The sequence below is a fragment of the Acipenser ruthenus genome, chromosome 20, assembly GCF_902713425.1.
Source record: "Acipenser ruthenus chromosome 20, fAciRut3.2 maternal haplotype, whole genome shotgun sequence".
Taxonomy (NCBI): Eukaryota; Metazoa; Chordata; class Actinopteri; order Acipenseriformes; family Acipenseridae; genus Acipenser; species Acipenser ruthenus.
In genome coordinates, this window is record NC_081208.1 from 9,550,667 (window position 1) to 9,569,454 (window position 18,788).

The 18,788-nt window shown below is 40.0% G+C and overlaps 1 protein-coding gene across 5 annotated transcripts in view; it reads left to right on the forward strand.

Moving 5' to 3' along the window:
* Positions 1-3,962: 3,962 nt before the first annotated feature.
* Positions 3,963-18,788, forward strand: part of LOC117425524 (adipolin) — a 62,558-nt gene continuing 47,732 nt past the window's right edge. For 3 of the 5 annotated variants that reach the window (XM_034042491.3, XM_034042492.3, XM_034042494.3), the window contains exon 1: positions 3,963-5,112. In XM_034042491.3, coding sequence (XP_033898382.1) covers positions 4,942-5,112 — 171 coding nt within the window. In that variant the 5' untranslated portion in view covers positions 3,963-4,941. The remainder of the gene's footprint in view (positions 5,113-18,788) is intronic. The other 2 variants (XM_034042493.3, XM_058993457.1) reach the window with 1 other exon arrangement.

Below are 18,788 nucleotides of genomic sequence, written 5' to 3' on the forward strand. Positions count from 1 at the left end.
TTGTGATCACCACTGGTAATGTGATGCCCAGGTATTGTGATCACCACTGGTAATGTGATGCCCAGGTATTGTGATCACCACGTGGCCCCGGAAAGAGTCCAACAGAGAGCAGGCAGACTAATCCCAGGTTGTCCAGGAATGAGCTACGAAGAAAGAAATGAATATTTCTGGCCAGCACAAAGACGAATTAGGGGTGGCTCTAAAGTGTTTAAACTCGTAAATGGAGTTGACAAAGATAACGCTAACCTATACAGCACAGCACATAACCCAGTTCTTTTTTTATATTCTTATTATGTGTGCCTCTTTACTATAGGAATATGTGAGATCTACAAAGTGATGGTAATACATGTTACATTTACTGGAACTATTTTGATACCCTATACTTATAAAGAGGACATGCCACAAACCTTCATTGAGCAGGCCCTATACAAATAGTATTGAACTGAGTTACAAACAAATCACTTAGTGCCAGAGATAAAATAAACTGGAATAAATCCTGAGCACAATGTAAGGACCTAGCATCTCTGATAAAATGGTTTGTGCTATAGCTAAAGTCTGATTTTAAAAATGCACTTTGCCATCCATTAAAATGACATTGAAATGATTTCAAATTAAGAACATGGAATTGGGCAGGATCTGGATACTAAGCGGGCACTCCAAAAACTTTACACCTTCTTCTTACAAGGTGCAAACCATTATAGAAGCAAGTAATTAAGAGCTGTACAAAAGCACACACCTGCAGAGACCTGTCACTGGCTTCAGGATGACTGCTGTGGTACACTTCCTGATGTAGCGACACTTGGCATTTGTTGAGGAGAGGCAGGAACACGTTTGGAGGACGCTTTGTTTGGGATGCCGGAGGATGCGGTGCTAAAGCATTAGCGTCTCACTCCGCAGGTCATCCTAGACCTAATAGCTGAACTAAGGGATGAGCTAGACCCCTGCATCAATCTAGGGACCACTATCCCTGCACATGTGAAAGTGCGGTTTTCTCTGCATTACTCCTTTTAGACCACAGTTGGAATGTCTGGAAGGATAGCCCAATCCTCCTTTTCCAGTGCTAGGCACATTTATTGATGTCATGCTGGAAAGGGCAGGCCAATACATATCATTTCCTATTGATACTAGCATAGCTGATGTTGGCTAAGGCTTTTCCAAACAACTAAAGCTGCAATGCAATTTGAATTTTGCAACCACACTTATTTGCACTGCGCCTATACTTCCATCTACCCCAATATCTCAATGCGTCCAGAAAACTGAATATGAAACCAGCATCTGAAATGGTTTATGGGATATGAAATGTCAAGAGGCAACCGATTTACTAATTCCTATAAGACTGTATAATGCACTGCTGAAGCTGCACTTCTGTTCAATTTGAACCCTGGTCACTATTGTAAGCACAGCACAGAGACCGGGACCAGAGGACACGTATACTATACTTGAACTGGTCTTTGCAGAAGAGTAAGTCACAAAGTTTCTTTGGTAATTCTTTGGTGTAATGCAGATTTGTTTCCACTAGATGGTGCTGTTACCTGCAGAATAAAAACAACTGAACGGTCATGCTGAGTTTTTTTAGTCATCTATAGAGATGTTCATTCACAGGTTTTACTTCCAAACCTGTCAGTGTTGTTCATGTCGTTCTTGTACTATTTTTGTTTCTCCTGTGATGACGGCTCTTGTGTTTTATTAAACTGTGTACCAAACACTAAGCTTTGTAGACTTAAACTGGTAAATTGGGAAGGCAAAGAAATGTTACTAGTATTAAAATAAAACATTGAATAATTAATATCGCATTAGAATGTTATGAAATAACAGGAATTTGCTATTTTAAAAGGTGTTCCCGTTTTGATTATTGTGAGTTGTTAGACAATAGTCTGAATGGACATGCACACTGATAAACAGTCCTGTTCGGAACTCACACTCGTTTTTTCGATAAATGAAGCTCATCAGTGATCTGTGCAAAGCAGATATTTCACTCACAGGTCTTCTCAGTTCTAGAAAAAAAACACTTGATAAGGAAAATGATAAACCTCCTGGATCATCTCAGCCAATCAGATTCCAGCTGAGCACTCATAACCCTACAGCCCTAACAACCTAACAGGACTGTAGAATCGGGAAAGTCGATTTAAACTGCAACCATAGCAACACATTTAAATAATTGTAGCTAACTACATAATTCCCCACATCTTACCATTGTGCATTTCCATTAGATATATAGGTCTCAAGTGTGCAGTTTTGAAAGAAACACACTACATAGAAATCATTTGGTTTCTATTTAAAACAAACATCTGGTAGTACCCTTAATTCTTTGTTAGCTTTCCTTTACTTCCTTGCTCATTTTACCCTAGCAGTTGTCTTCTGGGTCATGTTTCTGGCTGAAAGCATGTCAGTCAATAGGGGAAGCAGCTGATTGGTTATTGATAGGAAAGAAAGGGTGGGGACAGTTTCACCCTCCAGGTGAAATGACACTGGAAGTGCAAGATAGTGCATGGCTTGCAAACAAGATATTTCTTTAACCCAGATTTTTAACAATGAAACTATGTATTTGCTAAAACATGTGTTTCTTTCGAAGCTGCACATTGAGACCTATATAATGAATGGGTGTGCATGGCTACAAATGTATCATACACAAAACATGTTGGGTTTATAATAGCATTGATGAGCCTTGCAAGGGTCATGACCTGTGGAGTAGACTTCGACTCGGGACACCAAACCGTCTCCGCTGTCAGATATCTAGTAATGTGTAATTTATGGAGAGGGGAATTCATTATTGGTTGTCATTGAAAGCAAAGTCTGCAACTAGTGGATGGATGAAAATGCGAGTGAGGTTTCAGTTCTCATAGATGCCTGCTCTCAGCTTAACCTATTAGAATAATTGTGCTTTTTGTAAATAAAATAAACTGGATATGATTTAAAACCTGTGATTATGATAGAGGTGTTCAGCTCCAGTTTCACCACTAGGGGCCACTGTTTCATAATACAGGACTGGTGGCAGCACAGTTGGAACCAGTATCTTCATGCAGCCAATCTTACTGTAACTAATGTGATGTGGGACCCTTGAGAGATGCTACTGCAAGATGATAGGCTGTTAACACGTCTTCTAGTTCTGCTTTGAGAAAAGTCATAGGTCGTCTACAACTGAACTGAAAAGGGGGAGAAGTACAAGAAGGCGCTGATGAAGGTTCAATATTAGCATATAAAGATGGTTTTCATTGGAATGTGAGGTTAAGAGTCTTGATTACCTCTGTAACTGTTTAAAGACTATTGTGGTATGTTGAGATTCATTAGCAGGTCATTACTAGAATAGTACATACATGTATGCACTCAGATAACAACAGTACAAGTACAAGTCTAAGTAGGTCAGAAAAATACTATAAAGAACAAATGGATACACTTCCTTAAAATATCATATCAAAAGTAAATCAGATTTTTAACAAAAACCAGAGAAGGCAAAATCCCCCCAAAAACTGAGCAACCCTATAGTAAAGAAATAAGGCAAGTATATGCCTCATAAATGTTTACTGCTCTAATGTTTCTGTTCCCATGCTTTTTCCATGGTTACACTGGGTGTTTACCATAGTTTAGCATGGTTCGCCATGCATTTTAATATGCTTTACCATACTGAACTGTTTACCTATGCTTTACCATACTTTCACTATGCTTTATTATACATTGCTATGCTTTTACTATGGGAAACTTTTGTAAGGGGTTGTCCTGACAATTCCAGTAGTCTCCACTGTCATAGATATAACATTGCGCAATCACCATAAAATGTGAATATCAAATACAAAAAATGTCCTTTTGGTGAAAAACAGAACACAAAAGAATGTATTTCAGGTCTTGCATTTGAATAAGTGATTGTGGAGCTCCCCACCTGCCAGATGACTCCCATATGAGACCTCCCCTTTTCTTAAAACCCATGGAAAATGTTTCAGGAACTGAGTATTTATTCAGTGAGGTAAAGGAGTGCTAGGAAGTGATTTGCCAATTTGCTGATGAGGAGAAAGACAGAGAAAAAATCAGGTGATAAAAACTGCACAGAAACTCCCTGAGAACTCATTCTTGAAAAGAGAATTCAGAGCAGACAGCCAGCCAGCAAGGAATGCACACCCTGTCTTCTGCTATTTACAAAACAAGGAGTGATTGCCAGTCCCATTCAAGTAGAGATTTAAAAGCAGCTCAGAGAAGTTTGCTAGCCCTTAATGGATTCAGCAGCCTCTTGATGTGTGTGTGAAACCTCTTAAGGATTATTCTTCAAGGATCTAGCACTTTGTACTTATCGTGGGCTGATTTGGGTTTGTTTTCTCTCGTCCGTCTAGAAAAAACAGGGAGGCCAAAGGCTAAAAAACTTGTGCTGCTGCAGATGCTCTGGGCAATTCCTTCTCAGCCACATGTGTGAGTGACAGAGAGGACTTTGAACAGCAAATCCCCCGATGCAGTCATCTTTGGGAAGGAGTGTCATGGATGTGACACATTGCGTCTGATCGCCTAACTGAAAGAGAGTATTTGGGGATTTTTACAAGACGTTAATGAAAGAAGGTGAATGACCCCCACTGAGTCCAAAGCGTGAAAAATCTCACTAATGGGTTTATTTGCTGTCAGATCAGTGCAGATCAGTTGCTGCCTGGGGCCATTTCACTTGGTATATTTCATAGTCGAGTAGGTTTGCACTCAAGATCTTGGGCACTTTGCTGGAAACTATTGACCTTTCATTGAGAAGCCCTTCCAGCAGCAGCAGCAGCAGCAGCAGCAGCGCTACATGGACTGAATATTTATACAAAGGAAAGGTGTCTGTTTAATCCTACGTTTGTACTTTTCTGTGTGTTTGAAGTTGTGGCCATTTCAAGACTTGGAAAGGTTTGTAAAGCTAGACTGGAGCACCTCTCTAAAGCATATTGAAGTGGTGATTTTCACAGGATTTCTACAGCATCACAGTTCAGGATGAGGTGCTGGGTGCTGGCTTTCCTGGCTACCACCCTATGGCTACAGCTTGCCCTATTTAGGGATGTGACTGCAAAGAAGGAAAGAAAAAGACAGAAAGAACCAAGCCAATATACTGAACCTTACAACGCTACACTTTCTAACAGCGAGGAGGTGAGTGGCAGTACCAAGGTATGTATAGGGACATTTCTTGTGATTTCTTATGCATGTTGTATGAAAGCTGTCAGGCTCTTTAATATCAGTTCAGGGGGTCAACAATGGCTTATATGGCTTTATCAGGACTTCACCAATAACCTGTCAGAATAAGCATTCAAACACACAGAACAGCAAGTGTGTTTACTGTGGAGCTCAAATATAGTACTAGATATTGCATTGATTACAGTATACATTCTACAACGATGTATAAAATAATGTAAAACATAGACATCCGCATTGTGGTGCTGATACGTCAGCATAGCAATACTGCACATCAAGTCATTTACATGTAACCCTTCCAATCTTGTGCTTGAATTCCTGAGTGAAATGAGCAGGGTGGAAATCAGTTGTATGACTGTTCAATGTGAATGCAATTAACCGGAGTGTGATAAGAACAGGTGGTATTATCAGGAGCTTGTCCCCATTGACTCCCAGGACATTTCAACGTGGTGATAATACGCCCAGGGTGCATTAACAGGAGTGGTGTTAAGCAGGTTTTACTGTACTTGTTTCTTTGCATTTTAGAAATGCAGATCAGTTGTAGGGCTAAACTGCTTGGCACCGAAAATATTGGAAAACAAAGCAGGAAATCGCTGCTTTCAAAGTACTGAAATATTGTGACGGAACCAAGTATGGCTAAAGACACTGTTTATTAAGTTTTAGTAGCTGGTGCTGAATTTATAACAAAGCTATGTTACCTTGGCAGGTGATCATGTAACTTGTTATATTAAATTAAAGCCTCAAATGCAGCTACAGTATAATTAAGAGACAGACTCCTTCTGCTGTTTCCCTTTATGTCAACTACTACAGGCAGAGTAAGCACCCCATCAGCACAGCCCTTATACATTACCATGGTACTGAAACACCGTCTGCAATTGTCTTGAGTTTGTACTTCAATTGCCTTAATATTACTGTAATTGCAATGCCTTCACCCCTCATAGTTAAAACAGGTTTAATGTTTCATTTGAATGTGTAAGTAAAGACTACCAGAAAGTGTACAGAAGTGCTCCAGAACCCCCTGCTGTGTTTAAAGAAACACATTCATTCACCTTTGCTGTATCTCGGGTTATCCATATTGCAGCATTTGTTTTACAAATATTCTTGAGAGTTTTGATAGTTTTTTGTTCACACATAGATAAGTTAACTAGGGAATTGGTTGTTTTCAACTGACTCGCGCTTCCTCCTGCAACAGTACTGGTGCTCAGATTGAAATGACTGTTGAGAAATGTATTGCTGTTGATTTAGGACCCATGATGTGTGGGCAATATGTTTAAAAGTATACCACTGTGATACGGACAGCACAGCCACAGCAAAGGCAATGTGATGCATTTCTTGTATACACTGCAGGGGGTTCTGTAACACATTTAAACAGATTTGATGAAAGAAAACTAGCCCAAAAGAAATCGAGTTCTTGTGCTACGGACACCCTGAAATGTATAGCCAAGTTATTTATCCCTGACTGCAATAGCTCACATGTTTACAATTATTCAGAGATGCATGTCCTGCTGCCTTAATAATTCTACTGGCACCACTGAAGGCTACACATTTAACATGGAAATGCTTCCAAAACAGAAGTATTTTCCAGTCATGTTTGATTTTACTTAGACTTCTTTCTTGAAATGAAGGCTTGGGGTTTTCTTTGGATCAGATATCTGGTTTGCTGCTACTGGCGCTATTAATGGAAGCAGTGAAATCTCTGACTCGCTTGATGTTTCAGTGGGGTTTTGTTTTGCAGTGTGAATTCTGTAGATGGCAATGTCATGATGTCATGCAGTAAAAGTTTTTAAAGACCTGTGATTAGCAGCAGGTTCAGACTGTCACTCGGTGGTGTGAATAGTGGATCAGTCTATCCCTCAGTCTGGGCAATTCCATAGCAGTATACACTCAGGACTACCTATAACCACAAATGTAGGTCTTGTGCATGTTTGTCAGAGTATTAAAGCACATGTCTGAAGGGAAAGCGAGCTCCCTGCAGTGTCTCCTTGCACTTTCCTAGCTTTGCTCTGGTTAGCTGGGAATCACATGGTTTACTGCACCTGAAGGTTGCTTGGGAAGCATTTAAATGCTAACAGAGGCTTTCAAATACAATTTCTTACCCCTTGTTAACATTGGCAGTATTATCACTCAACACCCTTTTCTTGTGTTGAAGATTTTGGTCATGCTTTATTTTATAAAGCACTAATTGTTTATTATCTGTTACAACAATCTTACCGAATGCATTAACAAATGATGTGCATTTTTTGTTAGTGGTTAGTTAATATGTAGTAGTATTCAAGAACGATTCAAGTCGATTATATCATTGAAATGAAGTTTGTTTAAAAACTGAATAATTATGTTACTATATTAACGTTTAGCAAATGAAATATGTTTTTATGTAAGCATCCTTTGTTTATTAGTTTAGAATTAGATAATATATATATATATTAACTAACTGTTAAGACACAATGAATAATCTTTGTTACTTTGTTACTAGTTGTTAATTGTACTATGAAAGTGCTCCTACATTTTGTTCTGCTGTGCTTGTATTGCTTCCTGGTACCAAATCACTTCACACGTTATAGTTCAAACTTTTTTAACCAATGGTTTGTTTTATTTTTAAATTTGTGAAAAAATAAATCAGATTGTTGAACCCCCGCTCTCCAGGAGAATATATGAACATTCCTGAGCAAGAGGAGGCCGTTCAGCCCCTCAGTGCTGATCTGGAGAGGAGGCCGTTCAGCCCCTCAGTGCTGGTCTGGAGAGGAGGCCGTTCAGCCCCTAGGCGCTGGTCTGGAGAGGAGGCCGTTCAGCCCCTCAGCGCTGGTCTGGAGAGGAGGCCGTTCTGCCCCTAGGTGCTGGTCTGGAGAGGAAGCCGTTCAGCTCATCAGCGCTGATCTGGAGAGGAGGCCATTCAGCTCATCAGTGCTGGTCTGGAGAGGAGGCCGTTCAGCTCATCAGCGCTGGTCTGGAGAGGAGGCCGTTCAGCTCATCAGCGCTGGTCTGGAGAGGAGGCCGTTCAGCTCATCAGTGCTGGTCTGGAGAGGAGGCCGTTCAGCTCATCAGTGCTGGTCTGGAGAGGAGGCCGTTCAGCTCATCAGTGCTGGTCTGGATAAGAGGCCGTTCAGCTCATCAGCGCTGATCTGGAGAGGAGGCCATTCAGCTCATCAGCGCTGATCTGGAGGCCGTTCAGCTCATCAGCGCTCGTCTGGAGAGGAGGCCGTTCAGCTCATCAGCGCTGGTCTGGAGAGGAGGCCGTTCAGCTCATCAGTGCTGGTCTGGAGAGGAGGCCATTCAGCATGTCAACTTTTTGCAGCATGTCAACTTTTTGACTAGGTTTCAAATTTCATACAAAAGATCATTAAAAAGCTAGCTATGAGAGATTTACAACCCATTAGACCTATACAGCAGTATCAGAGTTTGTCAGCCAAGTGAACCACTGATTTACAGTCATCTGCACACCACACAGTAATGCATACTATTATGTGGAGAGCTGCTATTAAAAGTACACGTGCTGTGGCAGAATGACAGAGGTTTGAGGCTCAGAGACAGTGGAAGGGGCAAAATAATGATCTTTATTAAACAAAAATAATCAAATAAATAGGCACAAGGGCCCAAACAAAAGGTTTAAACAAAATACAGAAATGTAGGCTGGGCATTAGCCTTCACTACAGTTTCTTTCTCAACAAAACACCACACCACACCACACCACACCACACCACACCAACCCAACCCAACCCAACCCAACCCAACCAACTCACCCAAAAAAAAACCCTCTCATACAAAGGGTTTCACCTGCCCTTTTATAGTCTGTGGCTGGAGCCCAATTAACTAATAATTAACAATTAAACACTTAAGGCTCCAGCCACATTCTCACATGCATTTTACAGGGAGGAATTTAACCCCCTCCCTGCCAATCCAAAATAAAACAAGAATCACAAAAACATAATGAAAACAGTAAAAATAACAACAATAACAAAACACAAATTTATAGGGGCGAGCTAGCACCCCATCACAGGTGCTAACAAGTAATTCTAGTAAATCTTACCTAATATACATTGTCTTCACTTCATAGGTCTCACGTTTCCTATATAAATACCACACACATTACAGTATGATAAAGGTGAAATAGATGTTTTAATGGTAATTTATTTGGAGCTGTGGAGAAGAATATATCGAACGCTCCTTGCAGATAGTTCAATGCAACACTTTCGGTCAACTTTGTAAGGTGGTAAGAAGGAACTCTGTTGACATTGAAAACTCGTAAGTCATAAGAAATGCAGTGATTGGTACTCAAATGAGAGTCATTGCTTCTAGATTCTGGGATTTTTAGTTGTTTTAAAGAAAATAAATGACAAAGATTTAGAACACAGTCCTGGAGGGCCATTCCACTCCAGGTTTAACAGGTAACATGAGATAATGAACTCCTTCAGGGTCTGGATGGAGGTGATTGCTCAGATACATCAGGATTAATATTACTATCAAGGAGGCTGTGTGGTCCGGTGGTTAAAGAAAAGGGCTTGTAACCAGGCGGTCCCTGGTTCAAATCCCAGCTCATTCGCTGACTCACTGCGTGACCCTGAGCAAGTCACTTAACTTCTTTGTTCTCTGTCTTTCAGGTGAGACGTTGTTGTAAGTGACTCTGCAGCTGATGCATAGTTCACACACCCTAGTCTCCGTAAGTTGTCTTAGATAAAGGTGTCTGCTAAATAATAATATGGGATAGAAATAGGTCATTTAAAGTCTAACAGAACCCCCTGCAGTATTCACCTTTGTTGTCCATTATGTAACATTTTATTTCCAATAGATTAGATTTTTTATTCAAATATCATAGGTAGTAAATAAACTAGGGAATTACTTTTTCAACTTTTACTCAAATACGTTTGTTCTAACCCTGGCAGTGTATCCAGTTCGTGCTCCCTCCTGCAATAATGGTGGTGCTGTGTTTGGAATGAGTGGCATGTTGTTGGACCAGCATTGTTGCAGGAGGGAGCATGATGGCAAATTAAATGTAATGTCAACATATGTAAAGTGTTACAGTCGGTCACAAAATATGTACAAACAAAATGCCGAATAGATTAGACCAGGCTCACCAAGAGAAAGACCTTGGCGTTGTAATAGACTAATCACTGTCAGGAACCACACAGTGCGGAGAAGCAATAAGAAAGGCAAACAAAGAGTACAAATCCAAGAAGGTTATGATGAAGCTGCGACAGAGGGAAGGAGTGGTGAGGGGATGGAATGGATCACCTAGCCATGCTGTGATGCTAAATCACTGGGATCCTTTAACACAAAGCTTTGAGATCAAGATGGGCCGACTGGCCACCTGCCATTCATAAATCTTATGTTCCTGTGCTCTCAAGTAATATAACTACACTGCATCTGGTTTGAGGTCACTGAAATACATTTGTTTAGTGTTTTTCTATTTACTTAAGTGAATATTTTACAGGTGAATTGAAGACAGGTGGGTGGGTTGTGGAGTGATCCTTAATCCACAATAGCCATTCTCAGTTCTCCAGTAGTACATGCATGTGTATTTACTAGAGTCAACAGCACAGCTCTACACAATCAATAGCTTTTAAGCGGACAGCCGATCAAGGGGTGAGAATTTCACCAGCTATGATCAAATAAACATTACGTGCACAACCGCATTGTAGAAACTTCACGACCCTTTTGTTTATTACATATCCCACTGATATAAGTACCCGTTTCTTATTGCATAATGTTGGCTAATATTAAATAGGCACATTTCCAATGTATTTCTGTTCGGATTGATATCCTACAGTTCAGAGCAGATTTATGGAAAGCCTTTAAGCTAGCCTGAGTCGCATCATGTGCAAGTCATGTTATGATTTATTTGTCTCTTAGCCTGTTATGCACAATATGTAATAAGTGTTCATTTTCAACAATGCCCTGTTGGGAAAGGATCAGGAATTAGAAAAGGAGTCAGACCCACTTAAAACAATGTGTTGTCTGCTGAAACATGATACCGTGTTCCCATTTTGTAAAGGTGTTTTACTTTGCATGCAATTTCCACTACTGTGCAGGAAACAAAGCCAGTACAGTAAAAGCTAATAAAGTGATTGTAGGTGACAACATATTTCCATAAATCTTACCCGTGTTGCACTTCCATTGGCTACATGGCTCTCAAATTTGCAGTTTTGAAAGAACATTTTCATTTTCAAACAGATATCTGTTACAACACTCAGTCTGTTACTGCACTGGCCATTTCACCCCAGCAGTGTTGTCTGGGTCAAAGCATGGTACTGACTGAAGGCATGTCAGTCAATATTATAATGGGTATAGAAAAACTATTGTGATTCTATCACAGCATCACGCTTCATAGTGATTCTGAGGTACTGTCACAGCCACAATGTTGGAATGCTACTGTGATTCTAAACAAATAAAGACACTTTTAATATCTGTTTGAAAATACATGTTTGCCATAACGGTGTAGCCAGTTCACGCTCCCTCCTGCAGCAATGCTGGTGCTGTGATTGAAATGAGTGCTGTATCGTGGGGACAGAAAACCAGCATTGTTGCAGGAGGAAGTGTGATCTGGATATTTCATATATGATCTGGACTTTTTTTTTTCTCCTTGTGAACGCTCCCGAGTAAATGCTGGTCTCAACTTTACAATGAGATCATTTTCTTTCCATGCTAACATGTACAAAAAACAAACACAAAAGCCTGGTAATAATACTGCAGGAAACTGATTCAAAATAGATTTCTCCTCGGCCATTTCAAAATGTTTTAGAACAGTAACATTTTACTGGGAGTTTTCATAAGAATCGTTTTCATCTTTGGAAAGAACCCCTGGCTAAATCTCTTCAGGATTAAGATCACTTGTCACGTGTCAACCAGCCAATCAAGGTTGTCCTTTAAGGTGGGACTGGTTGGCTGCAGAAGAAAGCCTCATGAAAAATGTGCCCAGGAGGTGGGAATGTTGTAGCGTGTGCTTGCAACACACATGAATCTGTTCTGTAATGTAATACCTGCGGTAGGTAAAACTGAACTATACAAGCTTCACATTTTTGTGTTCTCTGGTAAATCCTTTAAGAAACGGCAACTGTTGATGCTGTTATTAAGCAACAATGAGTAAATCTTCCTGAAGTTTTTAAATTGCATTACAGGTATTTCTACATCTTGTGGCACCAAACCATATTCAGACAGTTTGTTTTTTATCTATACAGTAAAACCTTGCTATATATAGAGAGAGACCACCTCACAATTAAGCCACTTTTCTACAGTCCGAATTTGCTCCTGTTGACAATATAAGTCCTCCTCTGTTCTGTATTAGGGCCACCATTTCCAGTCCCAAACGTATACTGTAAATATAACTCCTTTTCACATATATTAATATGTAACTAATATAAACTAAAACAGTAAATCAGAACAGTTTCAATAGAGGCTAGCATCTTAGTAAAATTCTTGGGCAAATGTTTTGACTGTACCTTCAGTGGTAAGGCCACCTTCCTTGTAAGGCCACATGGGGGTCCCTTCACTGGGCTGAATAGAGAGATTTCACTGTAGTTTTATAGTGTGTCGTGTAAAAGCCCTTTCAATTTGCTATTCTTTGAACCTTCCTGAGACTATGTGGTTGAACCCACCAAGAAAAATATGTTTTCAGTGAAGGTGTTTGCCGTGCTGGATATCATCACGCCTGAGTGCACTGTGACAAGCAATGATGTCCAGGGCCAAGGCTTGAATGCCATTAGAAAAAGGAACATTTTGACCTTAAAAAACAGTACCACTGTTGTTTGTCACACTGGTAAGTTCATTATTGTAATAACCAATGATACTAGGAATTCATTTGATGCAGAATGATGGAGAAAAATGCAGATTAGAGAACTTTTACATTGTGGGGGAAAAAACTGAATCAACTACAGTATGATACCAAACTAGGGGGAGTAGTGGACACCTCACCCCAGTTAATTCAGAAGGATGTGAACCTTCTCTGCAACCTCCTTGGATTTGTACTCTACCTTTTTGGCATTCTGTTAGCCTTCTTTATTATTCCCTGCGCTGTGTGGTTGCTGACTGAATCTATCACAACACAAGGTCTTTCTCTTGGTAAGCCTGTTCTAGTTCTATCCCACCCATTTGGTATTACATTTCTGTGACCGGCGTGTAACATTTGTTGACATTGAATTTCATTTGCCAGGTTTTGCCAAGTTCTGTATGTCCTTTAATACCAGGGCTAGTGGACTGAGCTATGAAGATAGGCTGAAAGAACTGAATCTATTTAGCCTAGAACAAAGAAGAACTCTGATTGAAGTTTTTAGAGTTTGCTTGGAGTTAACATAGAAAACTTGAACCAATATTTTAAGCACAGTACAGAAACCAGCACCAGAGGACACAGTTGCAAATTAAGTGGAGATAGACTTAGGACAGAGGGGACTCTTCTTCACACAGAGAGTGGTGAGGGGATGGAATGGGTTACCTAGTCATGTTGTTGAAGGAGACTCTTCTTTACACAGAGAGTGGTGAGGGGATGGAATGGGTTACCTAGTCACATTATTGAAGGAGACTCTTCTTTACACAGAGAGTGGTGAGGGGATGGAATGGGTTATCTAGTCACGTTATTGAAGGAGACTCTTCTTCCCACAGAGAGTGGTGAGGGGATGGAATGGGCTACCTAGTCATGTTGTTGAGGCAGAATCACTTGGATCCTTTAAGATACAACTTGTCAAAGGTTTGAGATCAATCAGCTACTTGGAACTCGACGAGATTAGATGGGCTGACTGGCCTCCTCTGTTTAGTAAATATTCTTATGTTCGCATGTTGTTGTATTGTGTAAAAAAAGTCCCCTCTTTCAAAAACTCAGTTGAAATTTGGAGTTCTCTGAACCACCTTTCTCCTACTGTATCTCAAAGTCAGACATAAGGAGCTCTTATCAGGTACTGTGTGGCAGCAGCTTCCCCTGTATGCATGCAACTCTAACCATCAACTGTGCTAGCACTGCCTGTGTATTAACCAGTCAACTTACAATGAAGGAATTAGCAACATAATTAAGAGATACATGCAAAAAGGGAAATGTTTAAAATGACACATCTGCCTGCAAGCACTCTGCTAATAGTCTGGTTAAGTTAGAGTGTGTTGAGTAATTAGAGAAATGTGCAGCACGATGGAAAATCTCCTGATTGCAGTTCCCTTTGTTGAATTTCCTGTTAAACATTCACCACTTGGGAACCTGCCTGCACAGAACCATTTGTTTTTGCTACATGGTGAAATCAAAACCTGTTGATCTACAGAAATGGGTTGCAGGTTAAAAAATTATTTAAATTGCATCTGTATCAGAATATTTTGATAGAAATGTACGGTGCAGTGCTATTAAAGTAATTGTATGTAACAAAATAGTTTTATAAAAAGGGGATGGAATAGGATACCTGGCTATGTTGTGGAGGCAGAATCAGAAGTTCTGAGATCAATCAGCTACTAATAACAGGACGAGCACTGATGGGCTGAATGACCTCCTCTCGTTTGTACATTTCCTTATGTTCTTGAAGGTTTCTTCTACTGGTGTGCATTTCTGAATAAGGAGTTGCATGCACTGCATTTGGCTTGATGGCTGCATTAATTGCCTGTTTGTATGTGGTTTGTGGTATTATTATGTTCTGATTGCTTGGTTGTATCTGAATTGTTTTTCAAATGCATTTACATTCTAACTGTATCTTAACCTATTAAATGATAAATCTCATCAGGGATTGGTTGTAAAAATGGATGACTATAACTGGCATTACCAGCCTGGAACTAAATAAGACAGAACTCCAAAAAGAATGCTTTAGATGTTAAATGTCAAGGCACTATAAGTGCAGCCTAGTCATGACAACCAAGCAAACATTATAAAATTCACATGGCAATGGTTATCTAATGTGGGTGCGATACGAGGGTGACAATACAGACGTGCTCAAATTTGTTGGTACCCCTCCACAAAAAACGAAGAATGCACAATTTTCTCTGAAATAACTTGAAACTGACAAAAGTAATTGGCATCCAGCATTGTTTATTCCATATTTAATAGAAATCAGACTTTGCTTTTGATTTTTTATTCAACATAATATTGTAAATAATAAAACAAATGAAAATGTCATGGACAAAAATGATGGGACCCTTAACCTAATATTTTGTTGCACAACCTTTAGAGGCAATCACTGCAATCAAACGTTTTCTGTAGCTCTCAATGAGACTTCTGCACCTGTTAACAGGTAGTTTGGCCCACTCTTCCTGAGCAAACTGCTCCAGCTGTCTCAGGTTTGATGGGTGCCTTCTCCAGACTGCAAGTTTCAGCTCTTTCCATAGATGTTCGATAGGATTCAGATCAGGACTCATAGAAGGCCACTTCAGAATAGTCCAATGTTTTGTTCTTATCCATTCTTGGGTGCTTTTAGCTGTGTGTTTTAGGTCATTATCCTGTTGGAGGACCCATGACCTGCGACTGATACAGAGCTTTCTGACACTGGGCAGTACGTTTCGTTCCAGAATGCCTTGATAGTCTTGAGATTTCATTGTGCCCTGCACAGATTCAAGGCACCCTGTGCCGGGCACAGCAAAGCAGCCCCAAAACATAACCGAGCCTCCTCCATGTTTCACTGTAGGTATGGTGTTCTTTTCTTTGAAAGCTTCATTTTTTCATCTGTGAACATAGAGCTGATGTGACTTGCCAAAAAGCTCCAGTTTTGACTCATCTGTCCAAAGGACATTCTCCCAGAAGGATTGTGGCTTGTCAATATGCATTTTAGCAAATTCCAGTCTGGCTTTTTTATGTTTTTCTTTCAAAAGTGGAGTCCTCCTGGGTCTTCTTCCATGGAGCCCACTTTTGCTGAAAAAGCGACGGATGGTGCGATCAGAAACTGACGTACCTTCACCTTGGAGTTCAGCTTGTATCTCTTTGGCAGTTATCCTTGGCTCTTTTTCTACCATTCGCACTATCCTTCTGTTCACTCTGGGATCGATTTTCCTCTTGCGGCCGCGCCCAGGGAGGTTGGCTACAGTTCCATGGACCTTAAACTTCTTAATAATATTTGCAACTGTTGTCACAGGAACATCAAGCTGCTTGGAGATGGTCTTGTAGCCTTTACCTTTACCATGCTTGTCTATTATTTTCTTTCTGATCTCCTCAGACAACTCTCTCCTTTGCTTTCTCTGGTCCATGTTCAGTGTGGTGCACACAATGATACCAAACAGCACAGTGACTACTTTTCTCCATTTAAATAGGCTGAATGACTGATTACAAGATTGGAGACATGTGTGATACTAATTAAAGAAACTAATTAGTTTGAAATATCACTATAATCCAATTATTTATTATCTTTTCTAAGGGGTACCAACAAATGTGTCCAGGCCATTTTAGAATATCTTTGTAGAATAAGCAATAATTAATCTCTTTTCACAGCTTCTTTGCTTTATTCTATGACATACCAAAGGCATGCAAGTATACATGATAAAATAGCTTTTAATTTCATCACTTTTCAGGAGGAATGAAGCATTATTTCAATGAGCTGTAAGGGTACCAACAAATTTGAGCACGTCTGTATATAACAAGGGAGTAATTCATGCTTTTTACCCTAACCCTAACCCTATACCCCCAACACTGCATACTAGTGTCTCCGGCCCAATATCTCCAATGTCAGAGTTCCTAAGCTACCTATTATTATTATATAAAGTTTGTTAAGTGTTCTTTTATAAGGGTTCTGAGGAGCACCAATACACCACCAATGTACCGTATGTAAGATTTATTTTCACATTGTATGTAAAATAAAACAGTGGGCGGAAACATTGCAAAAATATATTGATACGCCATTCTAGGGATGGACAGGGTGAGGCAGTCCTATGCACAAACTCAGTGCCTATTGCCAGCCCAACATCTTCAAACCTGTTCAAAGGAGCCAGGCGCTTGGACATGAAGTATTGAACACTCTCTCTGCAGCTTTCTCCTCAGACCCCCAAATTGTGCATGCTACTATATTTAATAATGCAAAAGTAAAGCTGTTTTAACAGCTGAGATACGGTACACTTCATTTTGGATACAAGTTAGACTTGTACGTGTGAGCAAAGCTAAACATGTTGGAAAGGCAGTCTCAGACATAGATTGACTTTATTAAACAAATCTAAATCCTTAGGGCTTAGCACTAATTATTTAATTGCAATGGCATGCGCTAACAATACAGAAAATTACTGTACATTCCTGCTTCTTTGGCATGCAGTGTGTATAGTTATATTTGAACAAGCTCCTACTAGATTGGTGGCTATGACTTATTGCTGAACATTCTGCAGAGCTGTTATGATTCCATGCTCATTAAAGAGGCAGGAACTTGTGTATATTTTACTCAAAGGTAGGACAAGAAACACTGTTGCATATAAAAATACTCAGATGTTCCCAGTCAAATCAATCAAAGCAATCAAATTTACATTTAATATAGAGTCCCCTATACATGGGGAGCGTCTCGGGGCGCTTTACAATAGTCAGCAAAGGAAAATGCAAAAACCAAACACTTTACAAAACCTGCAAAAAAATATAATAACAAAAACAGAGAAAAAACAATATACTACAATAAGAATTTTAACTAAAAACCTGATCAAACAAAAATGTTTTTGTATGTGTTTTAAAAAGTGGAAGAGAGTGGATGCTTCTAATGTCCCTAGGAAATTCCATAGTGTGGGTGCTAGATGGCTAAAAGAACGCGATCCATACGTGGCAGTTCGAATAGACAGAACACTAAGTAGGTCAGCCTCCGCAGCACCCGACTAGGAACATAACAGAGTATGAGATCAGAAAGATAGGAGGGTGCTAGGCCATGTAATGTTTTAAATGTAAATAATAACATTTTGTAATTTATTCTCTGAGTGACTGGTAACCAACAAAACGGGGGTTTTGTGACCACAGGACTTTACACGGGTCAACACTCTAGCTGCCGAATTTTGGACTAGTTGAAACCTGGAAATAGCACCTTTTGGAAGTCCAGCCAGAAAGGCGTTGCAATAATCAAGCCTAGAGGTAATGAAGGCATGGAGCAAGGTCTCCTCTGCAGACGGTTCCAAATAAGAGCAGACGTGTGCAATATTTCTAAGTTGGAAAAAGAAGATTTACAAATAAATTGGACATGTGCATCAAAGCGTAATTCAGAATCGAACAAAACTCCCAGATTTTTAATGACAGGGCTAACAGTAAAGCAGCAGTTTCCCAAGGTCACATTTAATACAGAGAGAGAGAGCAAATTTGTATGAGATCCAACACACATAACCTCTGTTTTGTTAACATTAAGTTGTAAAAAATGTTGGCACATCCAGTTTTGAATCTGGGTAAGACACTCCGACAGCACTGAACCCGCCCCCGATAAATGGGGTTTTGTGGAAACATAAAGTTGGATATCATCCTCATACATATGGAAGCTAAGGCCCCTATTTTGTAAGTCTTCCAAGAGGTAACATATAAATCAAAAAGAGAATGGGACTCAGAATAGAACCTTGGGGTACTCCAGAAGTCAAACCAACAATTTGAGAGGAACAGCCCTCAGCTGAGACATATTGGCTAATTTAAGGCAGTACCAGAAATACAAGCTTCGTATTGCAATCGTAACTGTAATTGTAACAAGATATGGTGATCTACAGTATCAAATGCTGCGGACAAGTCCAAAAGAAGCAATATAGAACACGCACCTGAGTCACAGTTTAAC